Here is a 13,862-nt window from a genome sequence, read left to right on the forward strand (position 1 = left end):
TTCTGCAGACAGGTGTAGCTTGATCTGTGATGAAATAAAAAGTAAGAAATGGTAATAAGTTTTTTCTAGAATTCCAATTATTAACTTAGGATATCAACTGTTTACTTGCAAAATAAATAGTTGGCTGTAAATCACATAGTTGTGTTTGACTCTTTGCGACCCCATGAACTGTAGCTCACAGACTCTGTACATGGGATTCTTCAGGCAAGAACACTGAAGTGGGTTACCATTCTCTTCTCCAGGGTAACTTCCCAACACAGGGATTGAACCCGGGTCTTCCGCATTGCAGGGAGATTCTTTTACTGTCTGAGCCCACCAGGGACGCCCTAAATAGTTGGCTAATCTAGGGTTTTTTCTTGAATTTTACTGGTCTTTATGTAAAATCTCCGAAGTTTGGAAACTGCTGATTTATGTAGTTAAAGGATACTGAGGAGGTCTCAAAACAAGCTAGTACAGATCTGTTTTTCAGTAATTAAAAGTTCAGTTTTTTATATTTAAGATCATTTAGCAAGGGTGTACAAAGGTCAGATTTATATTACCTGTGTATAATTATGGAAGCCAAGAAGAAATCTGTCTATAATTTTTTTATCCTAAAGTGATTTAACTGGGTCTATGGGGTCGCACAGAGTCAGACATGACTGAAGCGACTTAGCAGCAGCAGCAGCAGGTTTAGTCTGGCTTCTCTGGTATCTCAGCCGGTCAAGCATCTGCCTGCAATGCAGGAGAGCTGGGTCCGATCTCTGGGTTAGGACATCCCCTGCAGGAGGGCATGGCAACCCACTCCAGTATTCTTGCGTGGGGAATCCGCACGAAGAGAGGAGCCTGGTGGGCTGCAGTCCATGGAGTTGCAAAAGTTGGACGTGACTGAGCAACTAAGCACGCACACACACATGCAGGGTTAGTCTCCACAAGGACTCCATTTTTCATTCATTATGCTAGCGGTAAGTTATAAAGCAATGACATAACAGAATCTCAAGGATTAAAAGAATCAGAACAACAAAAACAAAGCAGACGTACATATCAGCCTTTAAGAGTAAGGAAATGGTGGAGAAAACTGGTGAATTTAGTTATAGTTCAAGATGAACAGTGACTTTCATATGATCATGAAATCAAGTAATATCATTATTATTCCTGCTATTATTTAATTTCACAACCTTCTAAGTGTAGAGCTTAGTGAAAATAAAATATTTTTAGCTCAAAATAGTTTTATAAGGATTTCCCCTTACTTGTGGTAGCTTCATTAGATGAAATAGCCTTTTCTAGTTGGAAAATAGCATTTCTCTCATCTTCACTGCTCACAGGAACCTGGTCCGGTTTCCTTGCAGTTTCATCTGTTTGAACAACCTTTAAATATATGAATACATATTCATTAATGATATCACCTCTTACACATAAGCTTAACTAACATATCTGCTTTTATCAAACAAGTCATAAAGAGGAAACATTCTATCTAGTTTAATTAGATTATTAACCATTATGGTCAAAAGTATTTTATACCTTATATTGGTAAATAATATTATTTACATATTTATTGTCTACTGCCTCACAGTGATATATAAACTCTATGAGAAAAGGAGTTTTTATCTGAGAGAATCTCAATATATCTAAAATAAACCTGCCTAAGTTAAAAATACTTACTGAATACTTTATAAGATCTGAGTTCATACAAATTCCTTTTAAAATTCCACATTAAAATCAAGTTAATATTAATCAATAGCTTGCAATTCTGAAAAATCAACTTCAAAACAAATTATGTATCTCTAACTAGTGCAAAGTTATTTTCTGTCTCAAAGAAATTGAAGAAATCCACAAATCACATAATATGGGCATGTAAAATATTTACTGAATGCTGACAAGAAGTTCTATACCAAAGAACATGTGTTCCTTCTTTATAGCTGCATGCTTAGGACAGCATATAAAAGTAATTTATCTTTAAGAAATTACGTATTAAACACAAGGTCAGAGAAGTTCAGATCAGTTCAGTTCAGTCACTCAATCATGTCCGACTCTTTATGATCCCATGGACTGCAGCACACCAGGCCTCCCTGAGGCCTACTCAAACTCATGTCCATCAAGTTCGTGATACCATCCAACCATCTCATCCTGTGTTGTCCCCTTCTCCTCCTGCCTTCAATCTTTCCCAGCATCAGGGTCTTTTCTAGTCAGTCAATTCTTCGCATCAGGTGGCCAAAGTATTGGAGTTTCAGCATCAGTCCTTCCAATGAATACTCAGGACTGATTTCCTTTAGGATTGACAGGTTGGATCTTCCTGCAGTCCAAAGGACTCCCAAGAGTCTTCTCCAACACCGCAGTTCAAAAGCTTCAAGTCTTCGGTGCTTAGCTGTCTTTACAGTCCAACTCTCACATTCATACACAAGTACTAGAAAAACCATAGCTTGATTAGATGGACCTTTGTTGGCAAAGTAATGTTTCTGCTCTTTAATATGCTGTCTAGGTTGGCCATAACTTTTCTTCCAAGAAGCAAGCGTCTTTTAATTTCATGGCTGCAGTCACCATCTGCAGTGATTTTGGAGCCCTCCAAAATAAAGTCTGTCACTGTTCCCATTGTTTCCCCATCTACTTGCCATGAAGTGATGGGACCGGATGCCATGATCTTAGTTTTCTGAATGTTGAGCTTTAAGCCAACTTTTTCACTCTTCTCTTTCATCAAGTGGCTCTTTAGTTCTTCGCTTTCTGCCATTAGGGTGGTGTCATCTGCATATCTGAGGTTATGGTATTTCTCCCAGCAATCTTGATTCCAGCTTGTGCTTCTTCCAGCTCAGGGTTTCTCATGATGTACTCTGCATTTAAGTTAAATAAGCAGGGTGACAATATACAGCCTTGATGTACTCCTTTCCCGATCTGGAACCAGTCTGTTGTTCCATGTCTAGTTCTAACTGTTGCTTCTTGACCTGCACAGATTTCTCAGGAGGCAGGTCAGGTGGTCTAGTATTCCCATCTCTGTAAGATTCTTCCACAGTTTGTTGCGATCCACACAGTCAAAGGCTTTGGAGTAGTCAATAAAACAAAAGTAGATGTTCTTCTGGAACTGTCTTGCTTTTTCGATGATCCAGCAGATGTTGGTAATTTGATATTCTCAAACCAAGAAACTAGCTACATCATTACTAAAATACTACTTCTTTTTTAAAAAAACACACCCAACTCACATTTTACATATTAAATATTATTATAAGTATTTGAGAAATATTAAGGAGTCAAGGAAGCAGTAATTTTTATTTGCCAGGATGTGCTGTTGATATTTTTGGCTGTGGCATCTGTTAACTAGGAGTGCCAGACCCTGAAGCTTTGGGGAAGCTGCTTCAAGGAGTTTTAAGCTAATAAGTCCTGTTAAAATTGTGGCTTATTTGCTCAGGATAATATATTACCCCTAAACTTCAATACAGAAAGAAGCAATTCAAGCTAGAAAACACTGAAGAGCAGTAAAGACCTGCAAAGTTATTGATGCATATTTCCTTGGTGGCTGTCTAGCAGTTTTGTCCATTAAAACATGGGCTAGGAATTTTTATAAAGGAATTTTGTTTATCCTTTCTGTACTTTTGTGACTGCAAGTCATGAATATTTCATTCAGAAAGTCCATTTACTTGTACAAAATGAACTACCTACAAGTTTCCTTTTCTCTAAAATAAAAATGCAGAGTGGAAGACTGCAAAACCATTTCCTACTTGAATTTTGCATGGAGGCAGTCATTACTCCACATTTTCCAGTATAGTTAAAGGATAAGGGGAACAGAAGAGTTCTGTTTATTGTTAAGGGTTTACAGTTTATTGTTACTGTTAAGGGTTTTGTGGTTTGTTTATTTTTTTTAAAGTGCATACAAAATGGGGTATGATGAACTGAAAAAAATATTTAGTATTTCAGACTTTCCTATTTACCATGCATACATTTCATGTTCCACCTGTATTAATAGTCCCTGTCTCTCTTTCCTTCCAACATATTTGCCTGGCAAAATTCCAACCCTTATTAAAATCCTATTCCCAGCTATTCTACAATAGCATCCAAGCAGCTAAACTGCCTTTTCTCCAGACTCATTTGGTGGAATACATTATTGGAATTAACATTAAGTGGATCCTAAGTATTGTCTCAAAATTATATAACATTTTCTAATTTCTCACTTAGCCCATGGCAATTATTCATATCTTTCTTTTTTTGCTCAGGTCAAACACCCTCTATCTTTTCCCTATCACTCAGAGCTATTAATGTTTCTTTTCTTCAACTAAGAAAACAACAATCTTTTTTTTCCCCTCTCATACTCAGAGCAATTCCTTATAAATCCTGTCAGGGCTACAGCAAAATATACACAAAATTCAACCTCTTAAAACCTCCCCTACTTCATTCAAATCACCATTATCTCTTGTCTATAATATCCTAATAACTTATTTTGCTTCCTCTCTCATGTCCCATATAATCCTTCTTAATACAAATGCCAAGGTCCTCCTTTTAAATATGTCAGATTGTACCCTGTGTTTTAAATCTTCAACTGGCTTATTCCATAATAAAACATAAAGTACTTATCATAACCCTCACTACCTCTGCAATCTCACTGTCTACCACTCTTCTCTTGCATAGTCTCCTCCAGAAAAATTCCAGCGTTCAAAGTCTTTGAAGGCCTTTCTCTCATCTTCTTGCTCTGCTGTTTGCACCGCTTTTTCACCAGATAATAGTATGGCTCACGCCTCATTTCCTTCAGGCTTCTGTTTAGACATAACCATATCAGAGAAGCTGTCCTCTTTTAGCTCACATCAAATGACACCAGCTCCATCACCTTTGTTTTACCTGCTTTGCCTTTTCTTATTAACTCTTCTGCCCATAATGCAATATTACATAATCACTGGCACTTTAAAAAAAACAGTCTATCTTTGGTCCCTTAGAATATAACTCCTAAAAGAACAAGAATTTTGTTCATTATGGGCTTTTCCAGGTTTAGAATGAAACTTGACACAAGAAGTAGTTCAATGACTATTTGCTGAATGAATGAACTTGTACACGTACCTTGTCGGACGGTTTGAATTCCTGAATCTTTACTTCAGAAAGAATATTCAACAGGGTATCTGCTGATAAGTCCTGATTTTTAAAACAGTAATTTTTATCAGCATATTCTTAAAATTCTAAATTCTAAACACAACCAAAAAATGGTACTTTAACATGCTAAAATATTTGAGTAATTTATAACTGTTTAGACCACATCTGTTTGTGACATTTACTTTTATTTCTATAGAAATATCATCCATAAAGGCTGGGAGGTGGGGGTGGTGCATGTAAAAAAGTACTTAATAGTCAACATATTAGTTGACCAAAATCTTAGTCTTTCCACAAATTCTTAAAAAGTTAGTTTTAGGACTGCTTGTGAGTATCACACAGAGTGCCCTCTGAGATCAGGAACTATCTCTTCAATGTTTTACAAAGTTCCCTGCAGAAAGTTTTACTCAATATACGGTGACTCAATAAACAAATGAATAAATAAGTAAATGGAATTCATATCTCCAGAAACTGGAAAATGTTTATATGGTTCAAGATAAACTTAGATGAATTTAAAGCTATATACGTTTTTATTATTAAGAATCTGCTTAGGAAAAACTGAGACATAGTGCTTTTGAGGTCACCTACAACTCTTATCACAAATTACCACTTTTTTCACAAGAAGAATAACTAACTGAATACCACTATCTTTACCAGACATTTATGGTATATTTTACTGTGTTTTAACCCCAAAAGGGATTAATCTACATTTTTATGTAGATTCAAAAGAGCCAGTGCTAGTTATGAATCTGGCTGATGTTCTCCCATTCAGCCTAGTACCTAAAAGTATAACCAGTTATTTAGCTCTGTTATGCATTTGAGGATGAAGATTCACTAATACAGACCTCCCTTTCAAATAAAACTGCATTAGATCCTTTATATATTAGTCAATGAAGGTAATGTCTAAGAAAAAAATGTATAAATGATAAACGTTAAGAAATGTTAATATGGGAGAGCATTTTCAGGTCTCCTGAGATGCACATAGGTTGATTTCACAAAATAAACCAAACAAATGTTAATAAAGAGAACCACTAAGTAATATTTAAAATTTGTTATGATATAGGTCACCTTCAGTTTTAAAAGTAATTATAATAGTTAAAGTTATGTAGGTCACAAACATTTTAAAAATAAAGATAAGATTTCTCTTACAAATATTTGTTTCACTATTTAAATTCAGAAAGAAAAATTCAACTTTCTTCTACTTAGTAATGCTGCAATGAGGTGTTTAACTTCTGCTATATTAGAAAGGGAAACACTACAACAAAATTAAAAGTTTATATCAAAGAATGATTCTTATAAAACACGTTCTGATGATACAATTAAGCTAGGTCTTCTAATTCTAATTATTTCTATCTGTTAGGGTTTGAAGAATATCTTACCTCTTCTGTAAATGGAATGCAATAGATTGTAGCATATAATTTTGCAGCATTTAGAAGAAAACTGAAGTGCCTTTTGAAATTAAAAAAATAAAGTGTGAGTGTACAATTTCAAAGATGTTTAATTCATCATAAACTATAGCCTTTAAAATGTTGAAGGCAAGTAATGTTCAGGATTATGTGTTTTATTTTGTTTTTTGTTTTTTTAATTAAGCAATGAAATTCTGGTCTAGATCAAGGCATTGACAAAGCTATAAAAAAGAAAACATTAGATGTTTATTTTCATAAGCACTATTATTCAGGTAGTGATCAAGACTACTCTGGGGAGAGAAGTGGCCAGAAGTAGAAAATTAAAGTATTGAAAGAAAATTCATTTTAATTCATAAGAAAATATTGCAAATTTGGTTTTAAAAGGTGTATAATAATATCAAACTAAGCAAATGAGTATGTTTAAAAGCAAAAAGGCAAGTTTTACAGAAGCAGCAGCAGGATAAGGTGACTAGAATAAGCACCAGAGGAAAAAATAAAGCACAGAGTTACTTGTTGAAAGTGCTTAATTAAGCTAAGTGCTTAATTAAAATGTGCACATAAAAGTGAGTGTGTGTGTGTTTATAAATGTGTATCTAATATAGACAGGATATACAGGTATTTACTCAAAGATCAACTCCTTTGAAAATTAATCTGAGAATATTTAGGCAGTTATTTAGTAATAATCATTCTCCCCCATATAAACAAAGTTTCTTATATACTGAGTTCATTAAATAGGAGAACATTAGTTTTCATTTTACATTTTTCATAAATAAAGTCAAAGAGATGACACTTTGGTTGCACTTTAGAAAAGATAAAAATAATGAGGTTATTTACCATGTAAATAAACAGATTTATCTATGTGGGGAGAGAATTGTGGCTTGTTTTCTTGGCCAAAATGCTATGATAATTCTTAGATTAAGATGGATGCAATATTTTAACACTAAAATGTTTGAAGTTTTTACCCTGCAATGTAAACCTGAACAGTTAAGAGGTTTACAATGAAGGATATATATAAAACTGGATATATATACTTACAAAGGTTCATTCAGATCAAATTTTAATGGAGAGGGGGGTCTCTTTGGTGACTGCCAAAACAAACCTAACAAAATGAAAAAATACGTTATTTTCAATTTCAACAGTCAATAATAAATCACATTAAACTTTCTTCTCAATACTTACTGCCATCTTTTAATCGTGTGTCCAGAGGGAAACAGTGAAGCAGCTGAAGAGCCTAAAGAAAAAAACTGAATTAAAAACAATCACTACTCATTATTAACTGAAATAAAAAAAAACATAAAAAGATATACAGTAAAGTCTCCCAATGACCCTGTACATCATCTGTCCATTCTCCTGTCACTGACCCTGACCCTCACTTGGAATAACCTCTACCTATTTCTTTATTAACATTTACATATATATTTTTTGCATCTATGACAAACATAAATATAGATTATTTTATCCCTTTTACACAAATGGTGGCATACTTTACATCTCATTCTGCCCCTTTTGGAGAAGGAAATGGCAATCCACTCCAGTATTTTTGCCTGGATAATCCCGTGGACAGAGGAGCCTGGTGGGCTACTACTGTCCACTGGATTGCAAAGAGTCAGACATGACTGAGCAACTAAACAGCAAACTGCTCCTTTTGAAGAGCTAATTCTTAAACAAACCAACCAAAAAATCCCGTAAAAATACATTGCATTTTTTATTTTGAAATGATACGATGTTTGAGATTTGCTTCAAAACCATCTAGGCGGAGGGTATACTAGGCGGCATATACATGAAACAGGATTTCTATGAGTTCTGTGATTCTGTGCATGCATGCCCAGTCATGTCTGACTCTTTGTGACTCCATGGACTGTAGCCTGCCAAGCTCCTCTGTTCATGGGATTTTCCAGGCAAGAATGATGGAGTGGGTTGCCATTTCTTCCTCCAGGGGATCTTCCCAACCCATCGATAGAACTCACATCTCCTGAGTCTCCTGCATTGGTAGGCAGATTCTTTACCACTGAGCCACCTGGGGTTCTATGAGTTGGTAATTGTTAAACCTGGGTGAACAATTTATGAAGAGTACATGGAGATTCATTACATGCTACTTCCTCTATTATTTCTGTGGTTGAATTTTTCCGTAATAAAAAAAGTTAAAAAACCCACAGACGATAAGGACACACACACACAAAAAAGAGTTCTTTAGATTTTGAGACATGACGTCACTGATAGTCATGGTAAGAATAATTTCAATGGCTGTGGGGAAAGAAGACACATATTGGGTAGAGATATGGAAACAGTGAGTACAGACCACTTCTCCACTCAGCAGAGCAAAAAAGAGGAAGTGAAAAGTAGGGTTAACTATAATTAAAAAATGTTTTAGAACAGATGAACTTATTTTATATTTCAATAGGTAAGAGCCTAAAAAGAGGGAGAGATGAAAGACAGTGATGGACACATTTCAGGAACTGTATGTAACTGGAGAAAGAATAACATCTAACATTTCACTAAATATTTATGGGCATTTATTTATGGGCCAGGTTCTATGGTAAATACTTCGCATAAATTAACTCACTTAATCCTCACCACTATACTATGAGTCAGGTACCAATTTATTACCCACATTTTACAATAAGGAAACAGACAAAATGTGATTGTTAGATTTAGATGGAGAAGGCAAAATTCCAACAAAATTTCTGATGGATCTCTATTCTCTCAATGTCTTGTTTTAATTTGAACAAAAAACTTCTTTTAAGACTGATTAAATGTATTCCTTCTCTAGAAGGAATCTGTATTTTAAAACCCATTTTGTACACAGAAAGACAAGAACTACTTAAATGCACAACTGACAAGCCAAGGAGTGGAGTTTAAACACATTCTACCTAGTGACTCAGATGGTAAAGAATCTGCCTGCAATTCAGGAGACCAGGATTTGATCCCTGGGTCAGGAAGATCTCCTGGAGAAGGGAATGGTACCCACTCCAGTTCTTGCCTGGACAATTCCATGGACACAGGAGTTGGTAGCTACAGTCCATGGAATTACAAAGAGCTGGAACGACTTAGTGACTAACACTTTCACACTTGGATCAGTAACATTCAGAAAGAAATTGGTTGTGTGTCCATCACTTGTTCTCAGTTAACTTATTCATTTCTGAAAAGGTTCCAAAAAGAAAGAGTAGACATTTCAGGTCAATTAAATGAATGTCATAGTAATTAAATGAGCCAAGTTTAGACTTTTTCTAAATGTTTTACAGTATACACATACCTTATGGTTAAAATATTTTTCAAACTTTAATCTTGCTAATTCTACACACTGGGACCAATTTCTAGGTCTTCTGCTAAGTAACTTAATCACTTGAAAACAGCCTTCTAAACTGTGTCCGGTTTGTATCTTCTAGAGTGAGGAAAAAACAAAACAAATACATGTCCAATTAACCACACAAACATACACATGCATTTCCCAGGAATTATTAGCCAACTTTTGAAGTGCTAGCTCATGTGCCTTAATTTATTATTTTCATATCAAGCTCCCTGTCTCTGTCTTTCTCCTTTCCCTCTTTCTTTTCTTTTTTGAGGGGGGAATGGGTAAATACCGCATGTAAAATTTTGACTCTCAAACTGTTTCTTATTTCACAAGTCATCCTCATGTCTGGCTAGCAACAAGTTAATACTATATATGTACTTATTATAAGAAGTGCTATGAATAATATTTTACACTAAAAAGTTGGCCTTTTTAGTGCAGAATTGAAGGAAAGTAAGAATGCAGCTTTGAAGCCGTCCTCACCGTGAGACTAATAAAATCTGAAACCTCGGCCTATTTCTGAAATTTTCACTAGAACTTACCTCAGTTTTTTCCAAAGAGCTTAACGATATTGTTTTATTATTTGTAGCTGTCTCATCATTATCACACCCTTAATTAGGCTGAACCATATGAACTGCTGTTCTGTGAGTCTAACACGGTAAAATAGTGGTAAAATTTTGGTAAAATTTTATAGTGGTGAACTATATGGTAAAATTCCATATAGTTTGACCAAACTAAAAAAAGAAGGGTTATTTGTGATCTGCTAACTTCAAGATTCCTCAAATACTTACTTACTATATAAATAATAACGCATAATCTATTTAAGAACATAAAATAAATTATTTACAGGCAACTTGAAAGTAAGATTACAATGACAAGATGTTGGGGTTAGCAGATACAAACTATTATATACGGAATGGATAAACAACAAGGTCCTACTGTACAAAACAGGGAACTACATTCAGTACCCTGTGATAAACCATAATGGAAAAGAATATGAAAAAGAATGTGTGTGTGTGTGTATATTTGTATATATAGAAAATGGAAGCATCTTACTATACTGCAGAAATCAACACTATACTGTAAATTAACTGTAATTCAAAATAAAGTGTATTGATTTTTACCTGTAAGACTTCTTCTGCAGATGGATATGTTTGCCAAAATTTGTTAAACAATGAAGGCTTCTGGGAAAAGGAACTTTCAAACTATAACAGAAAAGAGGAAAAAAATATTATAAATAGGAGTCTGCTTAAAAGATAGAAATACCATCTTTTCTACTTCAGAGAAAAATTTCTTATACAATATCTTTATTACCTTATCTCTTGCCCATTGTATAGTGTGTTCAATAGCAGCTGGAAAGGATTTTAGGGTACAAAATGGTATTTCTTCTTCTGGGGGATCCCGCTAATTTATAAAATATGACAACAGTTAGCAGCAATGACAATTTTTGATGGATTAAATTTACTTGAGTGTTTTAAGACCATTGAAAAATAAAATTAAAAAATGAAACAAATCCAACTTTTAAAAAATCTTTTTCCTAGGCATTAAGAGGAAACATTGATTCTTTTGACACGCAACAGACTTGTTCATATGGCAAGGTAACAACAAACTCCTCTGGTATCATGTAGTACCATAACAGACTACCATATGTAATTATTTTATTTTTCTCAAAGCATAAAGGTAACATTTAAAACTTTGTAACACTGTTTATTTTGAAAAGTAATTAGAGAATTGCTAATACAGTGCTCAGCATACCATGAGTTTCTTTCTCCAGGGAGAAACAATATTTGCAAACAGGAATCATGTGCTCTTGATGCTTGGTATGGTCTCTTACAGAAAGCATGTATTAAATAAATGACAGATGTCTTTGTTGTGTCATGTGAAAATGAAGAAATCCATATTTATTACAGGGTACTTTTGTACGTTTAGTCTTACTGGCTTACCCAATCTAAAACAACTAACTTTGTCTCTTTTTACTTGGGGATTTTTTTGTTGTTATTATAAAGAATTGTGCTTATTATTTTTTAATTTTTTATTTCATGGCTGTGCTGGGTCCAGCATGCAGGCTTTTTCTACTTGTAGCAGGAGGGGGCCGTTCTTTATTTGCTGTGTGCAGGTTTCTCTTGTTATGCAGCACAGGCTCTAGGGCACACAAGCTTCAGCAGTAGCAGAGTACAGGTTCAGTAGCTGTGGCCCATGGGCTCTAGAGAACGGGCTCAGCAGTTGTGGCACACAGCCTCTGCTGCCCCACGGCATGTGGAATCTTCCTGGACCAGAGATCAAACCCATGTTCCCTGCCCTGGCAGGTGGACTGTTAACCACTGGGCCACCAGGGAAGTCCTTACTTAGAGATTTGTATTTTACTTTGTTGATCTGTAAATACCACGAAATATTTTATAAGCCGAGAGGAAAGTCAGAAGGAACATTTAATTCTAGTTTTCTTGAATATGAAGGCACAGTCTATAAATCAATAGGAGAAGGTTTGGGAAAGATGTGGTAGTAGGAGAGAATCAGGACTTTCAGAAATTTGCAACATTCTCTATTTTGAAAATCTTCCACAATGACCCCGGCATATCATGATTTTCTCCATCTATTTTACTTCAAATCAAACTTATCAACTTTGTCTCTTATCATGTCTTTACTACATAAACTTCTGATTTCATGAGAGTAGAGGGGGAAACAAATTTTATTAAAATTTAAAAATTTTGCTAAACCATATATATCCATTAAATAAAGGGAATGTTTATGCTTAAAAAATAATATTCTTTCAATTTTACAAATAGGGCTAACCTTTTAAAAATTCTTTTTAAAGCCTACAATTATTTCCTAGACTAGTGATTTTTAAATTTAGTAGTATCTCAATATCACTTGTAGAGGTTAAAAAAAAAGTTACATCTATATCATTTATATAAAATACATGGGTATAAATGGCTTGGTTCCTCATATGGAGAAACTGAGTCTTCAGTAAGATTTTGGATGGGTCACTAAGGTTGTTAGGAAACTAATCAAGCAGCAATAAGAAACAGTAAACTCATAAGAATAATATTCCACAAAGACCAGAAACAAAATTCTGATGATTAAAAAATACATTTAGGGCTTCCAGGTGGCTCAGTGGTAAAGAACCCGTCTCCCAATGCAGGAGGCACAGGTTCAATCCCTGAGCCGGGAAGATCACCTGCAGTAGGAAATGGCAACTCACTCCAGTGAGTATTCTTGCCTGGGAAATCCCATGGACAGAGGAGCCTGGTGGGCTATAGTCCATGGGGTAAGTAAAAGAGTCAGACATGACTTGGCAAACAAAACAACAACAAGAAAGTAAGTTTAACTACATTTAAAAAAATGTCTACACATATATGCACAAACATCATTGGCAGATCAAAATCAGAACAGATTAAGGATGCTTAACCAAATGTGCTGACTGATAAAGAGAAACAGATCATGAGACAGAAAAATGATAAGATATAAAGAATAAACATTTACTTAAAAAACTGGTTCACTTACATGACTATTATAGGATTCAGTTAAATGAGGTACAATAACTTCAGTGTGTCCCTTAGTGCCCATCGTTCCAGAATCTAAGAGGGGCCGTAGATTTGCTAAGCATCGGCTAAGTGAAAAGAAGATAGATAACAAACAGAAGTTAGCAATAACAACGTTAAGCAGAGGACACTCTACCAATGTTTACTGACCATTACACATGCTGATCACTTCTTGGATATAATATTTTAGGAAACAGATACATTTCCACCAAAAACCCATTATTTCCATCCCCTTCCTCCCATAAACTTTGCTGCTCAATGTAGCAACTTTTGCCTCTACCTTCCATTACCAAAATTTAGTAGTTTTAGCATAAGATACACTATATTTATCTTGTTCTAAAATGCCTACAAAATTGTGGGCTTTTTTCCTTCTGGGTTAACTCTTAATTAATGTATTACTCTTTCTTGTCTTGCTTTCTATTTCTTCTTTGGTTATTTTCTGTATTTTCTGACTCTCTCTCTAACTATATATATATAAATAAAACTCTCTCTGTATATATCTATCTTACTATAGGCTTCCCTGGTGCTCAGAGGTAAAGAATCTGCCTGCAATGCAGAAGCCACAGGTTCTATCCCTGGGTTGGGAAGATC

At 34.9% G+C, this 13,862-nt stretch overlaps 1 protein-coding gene across 1 annotated transcript in view; it reads right to left on the minus strand.

The window, feature by feature from the left end:
- Positions 1-13,862, minus strand: part of UBA6 (ubiquitin like modifier activating enzyme 6) — an 88,977-nt gene that overhangs the window by 9,673 nt on the left and 65,442 nt on the right. The window contains exons 20-28 of the mRNA XM_005892888.2: positions 13,234-13,339; positions 11,047-11,136; positions 10,857-10,937; positions 9,697-9,825; positions 7,623-7,674; positions 7,479-7,542; positions 6,417-6,486; positions 5,011-5,082; positions 1,227-1,344 (exon numbers count right to left, since the gene is read on the minus strand). Coding sequence (XP_005892950.1) covers positions 1,227-1,344; positions 5,011-5,082; positions 6,417-6,486; positions 7,479-7,542; positions 7,623-7,674; positions 9,697-9,825; positions 10,857-10,937; positions 11,047-11,136; positions 13,234-13,339 — 782 coding nt within the window. The remainder of the gene's footprint in view (positions 1-1,226; positions 1,345-5,010; positions 5,083-6,416; positions 6,487-7,478; positions 7,543-7,622; positions 7,675-9,696; positions 9,826-10,856; positions 10,938-11,046; positions 11,137-13,233; positions 13,340-13,862) is intronic.

Source organism: Bos mutus, chromosome 6 (assembly GCF_027580195.1).
Source record: "Bos mutus isolate GX-2022 chromosome 6, NWIPB_WYAK_1.1, whole genome shotgun sequence".
In the NCBI taxonomy this organism is placed as follows: domain Eukaryota; kingdom Metazoa; phylum Chordata; class Mammalia; order Artiodactyla; family Bovidae; genus Bos; species Bos mutus.